This window comes from Neolamprologus multifasciatus, chromosome 14 (genome assembly GCF_963576455.1).
Source record: "Neolamprologus multifasciatus chromosome 14, fNeoMul1.2, whole genome shotgun sequence".
In the NCBI taxonomy this organism is placed as follows: Eukaryota; Metazoa; Chordata; class Actinopteri; order Cichliformes; family Cichlidae; genus Neolamprologus; species Neolamprologus multifasciatus.
Window position 1 is genome coordinate 6,317,036 of NC_140452.1, and position 17,091 is coordinate 6,334,126.

At 39.2% G+C, this 17,091-nt stretch overlaps 2 protein-coding genes and 2 pseudogenes across 3 annotated transcripts; all 4 read right to left on the reverse strand.

Annotated features, from left to right (window-relative positions):
* Window positions 1-248: 248 nt before the first annotated feature.
* LOC146503356 (P2Y purinoceptor 13-like) lies at window positions 249-3,293 on the reverse strand. 2 transcript variants are annotated; one of them, XM_085184813.1, is made up of 5 exons: window positions 2,746-3,293; window positions 2,425-2,446; window positions 1,648-1,851; window positions 1,156-1,545; window positions 249-817 (listed from the first exon to the last, which is right to left on the reverse strand). In XM_085184813.1, the coding sequence occupies exons 3-5, from the start codon at window positions 1,831-1,833 to the stop codon at window positions 323-325; spliced, it is 1,071 nt and encodes a 356-aa protein (XP_085040939.1). In that variant the 5' UTR covers window positions 1,834-1,851; window positions 2,425-2,446; window positions 2,746-3,293; the 3' UTR covers window positions 249-322. The 2 variants fall into 2 exon arrangements, with proteins under 2 accessions (XP_085040939.1, XP_085040940.1); XM_085184814.1 differs by lacking the exon at window positions 2,425-2,446.
* A 39-nt stretch (window positions 3,294-3,332) lies between these two features.
* On the reverse strand, window positions 3,333-5,376 carry LOC146503357 (P2Y purinoceptor 13 pseudogene; annotated as a pseudogene).
* Window positions 5,377-9,142: 3,766 nt separating this feature from the next.
* LOC146503358 (P2Y purinoceptor 13 pseudogene) lies at window positions 9,143-11,850 on the reverse strand (annotated as a pseudogene).
* A 61-nt stretch (window positions 11,851-11,911) lies between these two features.
* Window positions 11,912-16,595, reverse strand: LOC146503359 (P2Y purinoceptor 12-like). The gene is made up of 3 exons (XM_085184817.1): window positions 16,463-16,595; window positions 15,892-16,148; window positions 11,912-14,404 (listed from the first exon to the last, which is right to left on the reverse strand). The coding sequence occupies exons 2-3, from the start codon at window positions 16,141-16,143 to the stop codon at window positions 13,559-13,561; spliced, it is 1,098 nt and encodes a 365-aa protein (XP_085040943.1). The 5' UTR covers window positions 16,144-16,148; window positions 16,463-16,595; the 3' UTR covers window positions 11,912-13,558.
* Window positions 16,596-17,091: the final 496 nt, after the last annotated feature.

The following is a 17,091-nucleotide window of genomic DNA, read 5'->3' on the forward strand; positions in this document are numbered from 1 at the left end:
TCTTCACCACGTCAAAGTTTTTGCAAAGGGAAAGTGCAGTTTATGTAAGATTAGAAAGGAGGAAGTGTAAATGACAGCAAGTGCAAGCAAGGAAATGTGATGGATGACTTAGCAAAAAAACCCCAAAGAAACTTGGTTAGTACTGTATGAAAAGCAGTAGTTGTAGCTCACAGAGACTTTTTGGCTTTCCTTCTTTGACACATTGTCTACTCATCAGTTTCTTATAAACTTGCATTCGTTTTTACATGTTTTGTTTTGTTTTTACAACCGTCTTATTAGGAGGAATTACTATATACAAAATAAACATTCTCCCAGGGTGCTATTAATTGTGTCCCAGTGTGCACTGTTCACTGGCTTCTGACGTGCCGTTGTGTGACAGCCTTTTACTGTAGGCTATCTGTGAGATCTCAAGTTGCGTTGATGTGGCTGAGTCAAAACCTTTTTGGAGAGACTTAATACAGAGTGCAGCAGTCAGTCTTTTCCTGAACGCCTTGCATAGAAACACGTAGATAAGCGGGTCTAGGCATACATTTGTTGCTGAAAGCCACAGGGTGGTTTCCTTGGCAAAGTAGACGGCATTCTGAGCCTTGCAGTCACTTGTTGCGCTCCGCGTTTGGGTGAGGGTATAGGGAACCCGGACGAAGTGAAATGGTGCAAAGCAGATAAAAAACACACCCACTACAACGAAGACTTTCGCTTTGGTTTTGCGACTGGCACCTCGAGATCTACTCTTTGAGGCTTTGTATGACTCATAAACCTTCTTGCTGATGAATGTGTAGCAGACTACCATCAAAGCAAGCGTCCCCCAAAAAATAACCTGGGAAAACAAAACAAGAAAAGGGGAAATCAGAGGAGCACCTCGCAGCTTTTCTCCAATTAATTTAGGTCAGCATTAGCAGTAAGATTCTAATAACTGCAGAAGGACATCGTGGATTCTGTTTAAATCAGCTGATTTTGCAGTTCAGATATATTAATAGCAACACTTCTCTATTGTGCGAAATTCGCTTACACATATGCTTATGAGTAACATTAAAAAGCTGACAGCAGTGTCATCTGTGGGATACATTTAAAGGAGCTGATTCTGAAATTTTATGGAAGGAGGTTGAATATGAATGTTTGCTTAAATTTCAAAGTATTTCCTTAATTCATAGTTACCTGACAGAAGTAGTTGAAACCTTCATGCCACAGCAAGCCAGCCGGGCTCTTCATGGACGTGCACTTCAGTCTGTTTCCGGACGGCCGTGGCAGCTTGTCACTTAGAATAACGTTGGGTAACGCTAATGATAGCATGACCACCCAAACAGCTGCACTTAGGATCTGACCAACACGGACCCGCTGAAGGGCACACTTCCCAAAGGGCCTGACAATCTTCAGGTAACGGTCCAAGCTAATGAGACCCAGCAAGAGGATGCTGATGTACATGGTGATGTAGAAGAGCACCGCAGAGTATCTGCAGTGGAAGGCGCGTAGCTGCCAGGAACCCACACCTGCATCCGTTAAGATTTTCAGAGGGATGGTCAGAGTCATGAGCAAGTCAGCCACCACCTGTTGTTGAGCAAATTTTAACTTTGTTATTGTAATCCTGTTTTTTTTTTTGTTGTTTCCAGCGGAGACTAAACCTACAAAGTAAAAGCCTTGGTGTCTTACCACATTTTTTAGGAAGACCAGAAATGTTGAAGTGCTTTGGATACTGAAGAAGATCCATGCAGCGAGGGAGTTCAGTATCAGAGCAACTATGAAGAGGACACTGTATAGGCAGGGGAAAACCACAGCTGTTATGCTGGTATCCCGAACACACTTGAAGGAGGTGGTGTTGGACAGGGTGTTGTTCATACTGTGATCCTTAGTTGGCTTTTGACAGGGTGAGAGAGTGGAAAAAAGATGACAGAGACATCATAAGAAATGATAAAAACACTGTAATATGCTGTTTCTAGAATTAATATGAGATAATTATAGCATTGTTTTGTCCCTAAGAAAATGTAGCTGAAGTACTTTATTATTATAATTACTTATATGACAGATATTTATTCATTTATATGACAAGAGTTACAAAAAAATTGACCACAGGAATTATCAGATCATTTTGAATGTTACAGCTGCTTAAAAGTACCAATACTTTGTTTGTTGTAGTCATGTAGATGCAGACTTAATATATACTTTAAATGCACAGTCTGTGCTTCTGTTCATTCTATACTCCCTATGTCCTCTCTTCTTTTTGCTCTGAAGAATAGCACTGAGGTTATACACATGGACTATGGCAACTAATACACACTGCTTTCAAACCTTTGTCTGGTTTAGTGTGCACTCAAATGTTAATTAGATTTTCTGCAAGTTACATTGTTAGGCAAATTAAGTATTTGTGCCCAGTTTCACAAAGTAATTTATCTGCAAGATGTACATGACAAGCCAGTAATTGAGTCTTACCTTCTTTTTGTGTCTTTATCGTCTGTGTAGGTGGGGCATGAGAAGAATAATGACAAAATGCAACGGAAAATACAATGTTTCATAAAAAGGAAGAAGTGAAATAGCAAATTCCTCTTTTTTCTTCTTAACCACAGGAAAAAATGAAGAAAAATAAAAAATGAAATAAAACCGAAAACCTCCTGCTGTTATTTTAGTGCTTTAATCAGTCCAGGAATACTGGTTCTGGCTTGAGTCTTGAATCTTTATGTCTTTCTTGGTATTTCCTCCCCTCTGTCTCTCTCTTTTTAAGTGTTTTTGTGTGTGTGTGTTTGATGCTCTTACAATGGGTGGTCCCTGGAGCTAATGTGTGGCTGTCTTGTCACAATCCCAATGAGTTTGCCAGTCTTCCTCCGGGTGAAAGACCCTTTCCTTCCTTGCTTCCTGTTCCAATTGTCTGCCGAGAGGCTTGCTCTACTCCGTGCCAGTCCCTCTGCCTCCGCTAGCTTGCGTCAGACTTAGTAGCTGTTAAGAGGCGAACACCACAGCCACAGACTTATTTGCAGACCTCTTGCGCCCTACAGCTCTTCGCTCCACCTCGCAACTAATGTTCAATATTTACGCCTTGTTTCAAAAAGTCTCCACCACCAGCTGTGGTTTTAGTGGGCAACAGTAACATGCAAAGCTTGCACATTGCTCTTACTGACTTCACTTGAAAGCAAGCAAGCTCTACCATGATGCATCACATTTAATGTAAAAAAAAATTGGGAAGAAAATGATATTATTTCTGTTTGAAATAGCGTGTATTTTCTGTAAATAGTATCAAATTACAACAACAACTGACTGATTGACCATCCCCTTCCACTCTCGCTTTCTTGTTAAAAATAGGACATTCTGAGAACATTGCAAAAACAACTTCCTGTGGGAAGTTTTATGACAGCTGCAAAGCAAGTTGAGAAATAGCTCGCATGTTTCTATTACAAGTCTGCAAATTATGTTGTTGCTTAACACACATCACACATATAGATACATATCATGACAGATAAACACAAGATAATTCCATGAACCGACAGTCAGTTTGGCACACACAGAGAAAAATATATAAGTAAAAGCTCAGTGAGATCAGATGGAATATACAGACATATATTTTAGCAGATTAATAATTAGTAAGCAATGCAGTAGGACATAAACTTGTTGCATAAATGGTTAACATCATACAAAAAATGTCTTTTAGACAAACTCTTTATTGCCATGAACCTTTTTTACTTTAACCACAGTCATTACAAAACATCTGCATGAAAGACAGATGATTGAATGTGCTTTGCATGATAATCGCGTTGTCTCCATTCGCCTTCTGATTAAAATGCAGTGCTACCTTTGCATAAAATCAGCATGAGAATACCACTCACTCATGTTACAGTTTTTCAAACTCTTCATGTGGTACATTTAGTACTAAAAGGACAATTTTACACGATTTAAAAGAGTAAATAATGCAATTAAATGTTAATAAATACAGGAATAATTAAGTCCACTACAGCAATAACATCTGAGCCGATCTAATCGGGGATAATAGTTTGTAAGATCTATCAGAATTTAGTCCGTTGCAAAGTGGTGTCTGGTTTCTCTGGTGCTGAAGCCAATTTAAGTGAGATGGCAACATCTGCCATCAAAGATACCAGTTTCTCTTTGAACTCTCTGCACAGAAAGACATAGAGAAGTGGATCTATGCACGTGTTTGTGGTGGCAAGCCAAAGGCTGGCATCTTTGGCAAACTTGCTCAGTTCAAACAAGCAGGAATTACTGGCATAGTTGGCTTGCTGAAACGTGTATGGGATCCTGACTATGTGATATGGTCCAAACGCCACAAAAAAGACAATAATGACAAGAAAAACGCGTAGTTTGATTTTCTGCTTTCCATGGTTGTTATTGCTGCCCGAGTTTCGAAATGACTCGATGACTTTGTTTGTGATGCAGATGTAGCAAACCACAATGACCAAACTGACAATCCAGAAGAAAATATTGACAAAAATCACTGTTTTTGTATGATATACAAATCCTTCTGTTCCTTTCATTTGCATACAACTGATGGCCTGTGTCGAGTTGGGTAATTTATCAGTTAAAATTATATTTGGTATACCTGAGACTCCAAATATTGTTATCCAGACTATGCTTGCTATCACTTTGCTAAATGTCACATTCTGGCCAAAGTTTCCGTGGGGTGTCATGATTTTGAAGAAACGGTCTACACTAATTAAACCCAACAAACCAATACATATGTACATTAGACTGTACATAACGACACTGAAATAACGACATGACAGTTTGAATAGAATTTGTGACGCGCCCGACAAGTCAGATGCAATTTTGAATGGGACGATCAAGGTTATTAAAGTGTCAGCAGCAATCAGATTTTTCAAATACACCACAAAGGTGGTGGTGGACTTAAGGTGTAGGGACACCCAGGCTGCTACACCATTCAGCAACAAGGCTAAAGGGAACATCAGATAGTAGAGGGCTGGGATAACATTTGGGTTGTAAGTGAAACTGTGGCACTTTGAATCATTTTGAGCTGTCGCAGTTGGCATCGCTCCGCCTAGAGAAGGAAAACATGTTTTAAACGGCCATAGTTCCAGAAAAGAAAATCCCTATATAGTCTAGTAACGTATGTATTTTAAACAGATTGTTCCTTGAATGCATTCAACTTGAATGGACATGAAACACTACATGTATCATTGCTACTTTGAACAAAAAAACTGTTATAGATTTAAAACTGTCTGTGTAGTTGGATTTAAGTGCTTAAAGTGAAAGCTTTCAGGACGTGTTTAGTGCCATTTTGTGCCAGTACAGAAAGTGACGTCACTGGTTAGCGGTTGTTTAGTTGCTGCTAAGACACTTAAATTGGTTTATGTAAGCTAACTAGTGACAGGTCCAATAACTGAGTGAAAAACAAGGAAACTGGAACTGATAAGCAGTCTAAGGGGGTAAAAGTTTTATATTTATATATAAAAGTCCACTTTCACCGTCTGTCTCTTGAGCATTAATTGTTTTTTCATTGCTAGCTAGCTGCACTAAAATGGGAAAATCCACTGGTTAACCATGATGTTATGGTTTGTAGAGCATTTATAAATGAGGATTGTGTTGATGAGAGCCAAGCTGGAGTCTGACATTCAGTTTGGTGTTTCAGCTGGCTTAGTATACAGAAGCATCTGTGCCGAGTATGGCCTGGAAACCTCAAGGGCAAAATAGGAGACACCCCTAGGGCGGTGGAGAATGACCGAGCTAAGATTCTGTGGGACTGCCAGATACAGACAGACTAAATAGTGGTGGCTAACCAACCAGACATGATAGTGGTAGACAGGCAGCAGAAGACAGCCGTAGTGATCGACGTAGTGTACCAAATGACAGCAACATCAGGAAAAAGGGAAACGAGAAGCTGAAGAAGCACCAAGGGATCAGAGAAGAGCTCGAGAAGATGTGAGGGTGAAGGTAGCAGTGGTCCCAGTGGTAGTTGGAGCACTCAGTGCAGTGACTCCCAAGCTAGCCGAGTGGCTCCAGCAGATCCCAGGAACAACATCGGAGATCTCTGTCCAGATGAGCGCAGTCCTAGGAACAGCTAATATACTGCACAGGATCCTCAAGCTTCCAGGCCTCTGGTAGAAGACCCGAGCGTGAAGGATATACCGCCCGCACGGGCGAGAGGGGAATTTTGTTTATATAAAATAGTCCAAGTACATCTAAACGGTTTACACCATAACAGATTACTACATGCATGTCACACCAAAAACCTAATTAAGTTTCTTACCAGAACCGGGCGATTGTGGCTCAAGAGTTGGGAGTTCGCCTTGTAATCGGAAGGTTGCCGGTTGGACAGTCTTGCGTTGTGTCCTTGGGCAAGACACTTCACCCGTTGCCTACTGGTGGTGGTCAGAGGGCCGGTGGCGCCAGTGTCCGGCAGCCTCGCCTCTGTCAGTGCGCCCCAGGGTGGCTGTGGCTACAATGTAGCTTGCCATCACCAGTGTGTGAATGGGTGGATGACTGGTTGGGGTCCTTAGGGACTAGTAAAGCGCTATATAAATACAGGCCATTTACCAAAGCAAAATTGGGAATCCTTATATCCATCAGCGTGTCCGCAGGGAAACAATCCTCTCCTTCAATTAGATTTGGACTTTTTTATGTTTGGATTCCTGATCATGCTTTGGTAAGAAACTTATAGGGTTATTTGTGGTGAATGTAGTAACCTGTAGTAAACTGTTTGGATGTGTTTGAGATTCCACAAAATGTTATTGCATAAAACAGCACTGATCGAATGTTGTGAACATCAGGGTATTGCAGGAAAAATGACTTCGGTGCACCGGACTCAAGCAGGATCTCCTCCACAGGGTCCTCATTTGTAAAGTGCTCTACAAACCCTAACATCATGTTTAACAGGCAGATTTTTGCATTTCAGTGCAGCTAGACAGCAACTAAAAACAAATTACTGCTTAAAAGACACAGAGTTAAAGTAAACAGCGCATCCTTTTTTGCAAGTTTTTTAAAATTCCTTATTACAGCCCTGCATAGACTGCTTTCCAATTTTAAGTTTTCTTTTTTTCCTCTCACTTGTTGGCTTTGTTACTGTTAGCTAACATAAGCTAATTCATGTTTATTACCAGCAACCAATCAACAAACCAACCCAGTGATTCTGTGTTACAGTGACAGTCTTTAGAGCAGGGCTCCATGGTGTAAATTAGCCATAATACATGTAAAGTGTCAAGTCCACTTTAATGTTCAACAATTCATGACTTTTTTATTACTTCGGTGTTTTGAGTTCTTTACTCACTCTGATTACTCTGAAAGGCTGCATCCCACGTGGCATCCATTATCGCTTATCTTAGTCCAAGCTGCAGGCTAAACAGGGCAAAATAAGTGGTGTATTATTATGTTGTTTTAAATACATTTATTTATTAACAGTATTTTATTTTCAATTTTCCATTACAAATAAATGACGTCCTTCAATAACTGTATTCAGTGTTAATTACTCTTCTGAATTCCCAGTTATGAAAGCTAATCAAAAAGTAAATACATTATAATCCAAAGGCTACAGATTATATGCATCCTTATCCTGGCAGGATAATTCATTCTCTTTATAGACTTTACAAAGGAGATTTGATAGAAACATAACTAATCCAAGAAATACATTGGTTGTTTAAATGGTTAAATATGTTTGTTGGTATAGAAACTTATACATTTCTTACAGAAAAATCTTTCTGTTTAACTTTGCTATGCAGGATATATTTAATGAATTATTCTAAGCTAGAACAGAAAAATCTTTTCAGTGTACAACTGTAGACTGAATTCAACGTTATTACACTACTCTCGAGAAGTAATTAGTTGAGAGGTTATTTTTGTCACCCCTGATTATGCTATCAAAGTGAACACTATGCTCTTAAATAAAGATAAGAGCACATCTTGAGAATAACTTACAGTTGATGACTTGAGTGGTTCTTCTAAGGCACAAGATAATGCTTGGCAATGCACTGACATGGCAGGCGCTTAAGAAATACTGTTGATTTTCATGGCAAACAAATTCAGCTGTGAGTCTGGTAATTTATCAGAGCATATGCAAAAACAATAACAGCTTATTGCTCTCTGCCGAGAAACAAAACAGATGCCATAAATCCAGCTCGCAGTGTAAACTGTGCTTAGACCTGAAATTCAATGGGGTGAACCAGTGTAGTCAGGGTGACCCATGATTTTTAGTGCCTGCATATAGACTTCACACATCACTACATCTGCCTCACTTTTAGATTGAAGCATTTATGGGTGCGTATAGAAAAGACCTCTAACTCCCGTGTTTTATGTAACTCGTCATCCTCAAAGTTACTCTCCACTCATCATAGTTTTGACTTTTATTGCCGATGTAGGAAATAAACGTTTCTTCTGAAAAATATTATTACAGTGTTTTTAATAGATTGATTGCATTTGCATCGATGTGTTGTTTATTGCACTAGTTAGTTCAAGAAATAAATTGACAATCATGTAGCAAGTGACCAAAGCATGATATCAGATGTTAAAGCAAAGTGAAGTTTGTTGTCTTCTTAAAAAAGGAAATGCAACAGCTGTCAAGAAAGTTTATCGTGCTGAGTGAGGACTTGTGCTGAAGAACAAAGAGGACACAGTTGCATATACACATTTATTCCTTAGAGAACGATTAAAGATTTTGAAAAAAATTACACAGGCTATAAAAGTCTCTAAATAAGAAATTAACTCTAAAATAAGAATGACATGAATTACATTGTGACAACTTAATAGTGCACTTTAACAGTAATCTTATTATATCTTGAAAAAGGATTTATGAGAATTCTTGTGGTTAGCGCTTAGCAGTAGCAGTTTAGCTCTTATAATAAAAGACACAATTACATTCTTTTGTGCGGCAAAAATGCATTTATATAAAGCCGAGTTATCTTTCTATGGTGTGTGAAAAACAAAGCAACAGATGATAATTGAGTTAAAACACTGAAATAATGATAAAACAACATCCATCTATCCATCCAGCATCCACATATTCACCCATTCAAAGAATATGTACATTGCTTAACACATTAATTAGTCCAGCTGTCATAAAAAAAGAAGACACAAATATTTTAGAAAACTATCAAAAACTTATAAAAACATATATTGTTATATATCTGGAAAATAAGAAACTGAATTTATGTGTTTATGTAAGTATAACATTTTTTTTTTTTTTTTTTTAAATTGTGTGTGTGTGATTTTGAACCCAGCCCTTGGAATCCAGAGTTGATGATTTTGGTTCTCAACAAATTTCAAAATTAATCTAAGTGAAGATTTTCAACTTGAATGTTTCACCGTTAAAGCTCCAGTCTGTGATTTAAGTGGTCCCGAAATAATCTGAACTGTATATTTATATACATATGTAGAATAACCAGCACATGTATGTATAAAAAACACACAGCTTTGATTAAAACAAAAGGCAAATGGAGATTTGCTGAGTCTTTGATTAGCTAGAATAGAACTGTAAATTTACATTTCATTGTACTTATTTTGCAAGCAACATAACATTTATTAATCTATCTATGCATTGTCTTATTTCTGTTGGGGGACCTTCACTCTCAATAGATGCTGATCCTTATTGGGGCACTAGAGGGTGGTACAATACAAACTTTAAAGATCAAAAGTGCTTGCTATGGTTTTGTTATTAAACTCTGAGTAAGTCAGAGTTTAATCAATTTAACATAAAACACTCACCTAATTTGTTACCAAAGATCAAATACTTATATCTCAGTTTTTAAAGGTTCACAAATACAGAAAAATAGCCTTTGTCCCACTTTGTTTACTGTGACATCACATTTTTGTCACTGGAATGAACACCAGCACAGATACTTTTCTTCATCTCCACTAGTTTTCTCTGTACTCCTTGCACAGGAAGATGTAGAGAAGAGGGTCTAGGCAGGCATTGATAGTAAACATCCAGGTGGCTAATTCACTGACTATCTTTAACCATGTTGGAGTGCAGACATCAGTGTCAGAGAATTCATTTTGTGTCATAGGAAAGCGAATTAAGTGGAGTGGCACAAAGCACACCCAAAAAACAAGAAGGATCAAGAAGACTAGCAGCTTGGTTTTCTTCTTTCCCCGTCTGTTATTGCTCCCAGAGTTTCTGAATTACTGCACTACTTTCATGGTAATGCAGATGTAGCAAAACACAACCAGTATGTTGACACACCAGAAAAGAATCTCCATAAATAAAGCCACACATTTATGGACGTTTTTGCCAGCTGGAGGTTTCAAAGACCTACATAAATCACCAGTTTGAGTAGCAGGAACCTGGTCAGTGAGAATGATATTTGGAATAGCAGTACCACCAAACAACAGAAATCAAACCAAAGTGGACATTATTACACTGAACTTCATATTTTGTCCCAGGACTTTTCCACATGGTCGAACAATTTTGAAGAAGCGGTCCAAACTGATGAGACCCATTAATGCAATGCTTGTGTACAAAGAGCAGTAGAAAGAGACGCCAGCATAACGGCAGATGAAAGCTCTAAACTCAACTGTTGCACCCGGAAGCATGCTGGCTGCCTGTAGTGGGATCATGAGTGTAATGAGAAGGTCAGCAGATTTTTCAGATACACTATGAAGGTAGAAGTGGACTCTAGATGTAAAGACACCCAGCCTGCTATTCCATTAAGTAATAATGCAATAGGAAACATGAAGAATAAAAGATACGAGAGAACTATGTGGAAGGCCACCAGGCCGGGAGAGCGACAGTCAGAGGAGAGGTGTTCTGTGCTGTTTGACATCGTCAATATCTGGAAAAAACGAGCCCGTTCTCACTCCCGAGGCGTAACATGCCGACGTTTTGTCACGTCCCGCGGCGTTCCTGAGGAACGTAAAAGGAGACCTTCGGCGTTCTTATGGTACGCGGCGAGTTATGGGCGAAATCCAGTGCAATGACGCTCCCGCGGTAATAGACGTTCCAGCCCTGTATTCCAGCCCTAAACCTAACCTTATCCCTAGCCCTAACCATAACCTTTTTCCTGACCTTAACCATGACTTTAATGATGTTAAATAGCGTGTTTCTAAGCGATTTGAAGAAAAAGAGCGAACATGTGTAGATTGAGTCCATACGGTTCTCATATTTCCTCATTTTTCCGAGGTCGTCATTTAGGAACGTGGTGGGTAGCCGAAAACGTAATATGTTGACGATTTGTCACCTAGCGTAAAATGTTACGCTTTGGGAGTGAGAACGTGTTGGAGCCAACACATAGGGGTCAAAATCAAACTAAGCATTTGTCTGTTTTTTTTTTTGGTTTTTTTGGCAAAACCAACCTTTCTCTCCCACTAAGGCCTCATTACACTGCAGATGTGCAGACTAACTGTAGTTACTGTGTGCATAGTTGCTCTCATAGTGCTTTCTAGTCTGGTCGAAATCCAGTCTGGTCTAGCCTGGTCGTTTTTTGGCTCATGAGTTCCATACACTTGCAGTACATTGCTGTCTACAGGAAGATGTATTCTTCTTTTCCCCAAATCTGTGAAGTTTCCCTCCAGAAGTTATTGGCTTGTCTCGCAATGATTTGAAAGATGAATTGTACAGACGCAAGTAGCAGCAGACATACGCTCACAGCGTCTCTTTAAGTTCAGAGCTTATAATATTACTGATGCGATGCACCAGGTGCATGCTAGGTGAGTGGCAGTACTGGACATGAGAGGGGACCTATGCCTGCATTTACAGTATGTGCAACAAGCAAACACAAATAAGCTGCGAATCAAGTGCGATATTTCATGTGCGATATGACAACACAGTGAGTGACTTAGCTCCGGAGAGGATAAAGAATGGGGCGTGAAATGAGCTGGAACGAGATTACTTGTAGCACTTGTTTGTACCAGTGTAAATTTTTCCACTTTGCCCACTTCGACATGATTTACATTTTTTATAGTTTAGAAGACATTTGTTACTTGGATTTGTTTTTGAATGCTACCCCACACTATTTGAATGCATCCTGAATGATGGCTCGCTGAATGCAGTACATAACACATGCAATCGCCTATAGATGCATTAGCATAACTACATTTTCAAATACCTCATGACATGTATTGAGTCACAGCCTTGCTTTATCTCGTGAAGTGTACTGAGGCGCTTCCCTTTCAGCCTAATACAAACCATTTGCTTCATAGGTTAACATGTCAAGTACTTACTGACGGTTTGGTTCCTGGTGATGGCAATAACATGATTCTGTTCTCAGTGAGTTACACATGTATGTCAGTAAATATTTTTCAGCTTGAATTCATGAAGAGCCGACGCGTGTCCTGTGTGAGTGAGCAGACCTGATTGTTTTTCCTCAGTCAGAGACACGCAGGGACACAGGTAAACAAAACTGAAGCTATACAAATGCACTGTTAAGTCATAAAGAGACCTTATGCTCTTTTTAAACAAACAACATTTAGGGAAACGAATGATTTATCACTCTGATGTTAACCAGTCCTACATATATATTTAGTTTCAGATAATAGTGAAAATAGTGTAAGCCACTCACCACAAGGAATGGTCAAGTCCTTAACTCCAAACTGCACAACATGAAAGATTAATGCAGTAAACAATGAATTGAAAGTGTCTTTGTGCCTTTTCAACCAGAGAGATGCAAATCTGTGAGCAGATTCAAATGACACATATTGGTAGGCCTTGTGTTTTCAGGCCAGAGGGAAATGATTTATGAAGCTGGAAATCGAGGTTGTTTTATTACAAGCATTTATTACTAATGTGTATTAGCTTTTTTGGACTTTTTTTAAATTTAGTTGGGTATTGTTTTGAAATGTGAATAATTAAATAGATTTTTATAGAAGTAGACAGTCCTACAATAATTACAAAAGATAATAATAATAATAATAATAGCCTGTGTAAGGAAAAGCCACAGAAAAGCTGTAATTGACACTTGATTTCCTTTATTGTTGTTTCATTATGTGTTTCTGTTTTCTTTTTGCTATGCAGTTATGACAGAAAGCAGCGCTTGCTTTTGGAGATCCCTGATATGTCCAGCTTCAGTTTCAGTTTTTTCTTAAATCTCACTCAGTGCTAATGCAAGCAGCAAGTACCCCCGTGCAGCATAAAGACATCACAGTGTACTAACAGGCGATTGCATATAATACTTAGGGTTCATTATACAGATTTTTACTACAGTTTCACAGTAAGATATTCTCTGGAAGTCATAAAGTTAGTATTATGACTGCTTCTCAATTCTTCTTTTGTTGGCAGTGTGAGAATACAAACAAAAATTCCCCAAAATGTTATGTCCACCTTCAACAGAAGTAGAAAGAAGAAGTAAGAAAAAGTGATAGAGAAGAAGACTAGAAAAGCAAACATCGGCAACACCGCGTACATGTGTTGATTCGTTTCAGCTTCTCGTTGTGGTAATACTGACAGTGTAAAATCAAATATATGGTTTAATGTCATTTACAATGCTATTAGTATTTTTGTAATATTATAAGTTGGTAATAAAGACAAATACAGGCCGTGGCTTACTCTTCTACAGCCAGTGACAGGCTTTAGATCACTATATCGGTCCCTTGCAGTATGTCATACAGTTGAATTTGGATTTAGTTGACTTCTTTACTATACATCATCATAAATGCCTTCATGTCTTTCTCAGGTCCAGTGATTTTATGTACTAGCAGTGGAGTTTCCCTGAGGGGAGCTGCACGTGTCGGTATCTGATCCGCTTCCTGTTAGCCAGCTACAAGTACCAGGAAGTAGGTGCAGGGTATTAAACAGAGTGGTCCTGAAGGATTTACAGAGAAAGAAGTAGATGAGAGGATCCAGGACAGAATTCAGGGATGAGAGGAAAAGTGTACTTTCTTTCAGCTGAAAGAAGAAGAGCTTGAGTTTGCAGTCAAAGCTTTTGGCTCGGGTCTGGCTTATTGTGTATGGCACTCGGGCAAAGTGAAACGGCACAAAGCACACAAAGAACACTGCCAGAACCAGGAACACATTTGCATTCATTTTTCTTTTGGCCTTGTGAGGCTTTCTAACTGTTCCCCGACTTGCAGCTTGAGATATCGAGCCTCCGGTGCTGTGAGACTTTGTGCGAGAGTAGGAACGGTACAGCTCTTTGGTGATTAGAGTGTAGCAAACTATCACAGTTAACAGGTTGCCCCAGAAAATCACTTGACAGACATGATTTACTATCTCATGCCAACGTAGCCCCCCCTCTGTCTTCAGTTTGCTGCACTGGAAATATCGAGAAGTCGGGGTTTTACTTGTTAGGATTACATTGGGAAGACAGAGAATTACGAAGAAAGTCCAGATGGCCCCCGAAAGGAGTTTTCGATGTTTCAGCCGAGTTGAATTAGTGCCCTTAAATGGGTTAAGGGTCTTTCTGCAGCGATCAATGCTGATCAGGCCAAAGAAGAGGATGCTGATATACATGCTGAGGTAGAAAAGCACGGAGGAAACTCGACACACAAATATCCGTAGGCCAATGGACGCCATGTTGGAGTCTGACAACACCTGCAGAAACACAAACATTTGTGCTGTCAAACACCTATTCCACATTCAAACCACAATCTCTATCTCTAAGTTTGATGGGACCTATTTTCATTGGATTACCCTGAAATGTATGGTTCATAAATTGTCCGTCTTTTAATTTTCTCTCACAGGAAACTGTCTTATTAAAAATCTGATCTTTAGAGTTAATAGATGTTTATTCATCAGAGGCTTACAATTTAAAACTAATCACTTCTTGCTTGATTTCTTTGAAGTTCAGAACTCATGATTCTGACTTACCAACTGCAAATTTGTTTGCTTAATTATATTTACAACTAGGGATGGGTACCGGTATCCGGTGCCATGATGGCACCGGTTCTGACATAAACGGTAGTAACCAGACCGAAAAGCAGCGCACATTTCGGTGCTGTGATACACTTTGAATTCTAGCCAATCATTTTACGTTTCCGAGGATAGTAGGCGGGTCCAGGTACGTACGTTCTTTTAGAGCAGAGCTACAGATTAAAAATGTCCAAGGCGAAGCGGTCAAAAGTCTGGCTGTACTTCACAGCAAAATATGCAAACTCACCATCATGCAACAAGTGCTTTAAGGTGATACTGTGATACTGTCAAAGGAGGTAACACCTCAAATCCGATGAAACACCTGGCGACGCATAGCGGTTTTTTAAAAGCAGAGAAATGCGCCGTATTTGATAGCTTGCTGCGAGACCTCACACCGAGTGCATCTACTGCAGGTGTGGTGCCTGTTATCGGACCCGGAGTTAACAACATCCCCCAAAAACCCGAAGAGGAGAGTCCTGGCCCCTAGCCCTGCCAGTGTAGCAGAAATGATGAGGATGATGATGCAGCAGCAGCCGTTCTTCTCTGCGTGAGTAGCTTAATGTTGTTCGTGTGTAATTTACGTTGAGTAGGCTAACCACGTTATTACATTAATGCATGTAAGGTGAACTAGCAAACATCATCGTAGTTACATGCGGCTGTCTTCTTGTTTGATGGCAGATACTCCCTTCTCCCTGGCCAAAAAGGCTAAAATGACCAAAGAAAAAGTGGAAAACAGTTAAACATGAGAGGTTTTTGGACAAATTTGTGTTTTTTCCATTGTTTAAGCACTGCTTCCAGCCAAGAGTGATACCATATATGCCCTATAGCTGCAGAAAAGGCTAACATTGTTATCTTTTTACAAAAAAAACAGCTGAACATGAGAGGTTTTTGGACCAATTTTGTGTTCTCCATTCTTTAAGCACCGGTTCGAGCACCGTTTAAACACTGGCACCGTTTCAAAAGTACCGGTTTGGTACCGGTATCGGATAAAACCTAAACGATACCCATCCCTATTTACAACTCAGGCTCATAATCATTTCTTAGAACTTAAAACGATGAGAAAAAACATTAAAATACTTGCAAATAACCTGTGAAATACCAATAATTTCATAATTAACCATCAATAAATCCTTAACCCATTTAGATTTCCTAATGCAAGCGTGGCAAACCTTGAAAGGGAATGTGAAGGTCATGATGACATCTGCAACCACAATATTCTTCAGGTATATGATGAAGTGAGACTGCGAGGGGATGCGAAGAAAAATCCACACTGCCAGACCATTGAGTGACATTCCCACCAGGAAAAGAAAGGAGTAGAGAATGGGAAAAACCACATTCTTCAAAACATTGTCACGGGAGCAAGTGCTGTTGGCGTGGCTGTGATTGCCAGCGAACAGGGCGAAAGCTGTATTCCTCTCCATGTTGCCTGAAAAAAAAGGGAGAGGAAGTTGTTTTTCTTTAAGTTGCTCAAGAACCTTAGTCATGAAAAAGTGAATCTTTGTGTAGCCACATGCTGTATGGAGGAAGTGGCTAAAAACATCAGAAATAAACACCGTTGTTTTGCTGATGCCATTTTGTTCATGAAAACAAACACTGTGCAATACACCTGTCTTAACAGCACAATTTTTAACACCTGTTGTGTATATTTTAGCAAAGACTGCTACAGAATTATTTCAAAATTTGCTAAACATCAAATTAAACACCTTTATTAAAAATAGGCTGTAAGGTTCTGTTTTTCACCTGACAAGTTCTCTTGTGTTCTGTCAGTGAATCCACATCAAGTCCCAGTGTGGTGTCTTTCAGGTTTAATGGTCCCTTCCAATTCTTACCAGATATAGACTGTCTGGTCCGCCTAGTTTCAAAGTTTTGAAAAACGGGGCGTGTGTTGGTAGTGATGTGTGGATCACAGGAAGTTTTTCTTGTTGCCTTCTTCTTTCACTTTCCTGTCATGTGTCATTTCCAGAGTTATGTAATCAGACACAAACACCATTTTTTTATTTCACTTCTTTAACAGATGACAATAATACCACAATCTCACTGGAAAAGAAACAAAATAATGAAAGTACAGCAAAATTCATTGAATTGAATATAAATCTATTTTTTAAACTATAATACAAGTGAATCAGCTCCCCCCCCCCTTTTTTTTAAATTTATTTTTTAAATTTTTTTTAGCTTCCTTTAATTTAAATTACAACTATTTTGTAACTTTCACTGCTTCTACTTTGCATAGGCATTTTTTCAGGCAGTAATTTTTATTTTTATTAAATTGTTCTCCCAAGTCTTTGCAGTCAGGGGACAAAGGACACATTGTATTATAACCAACACATATTAATAGCTATTTACATTTCTCTATAAAACGATCCGGTCTT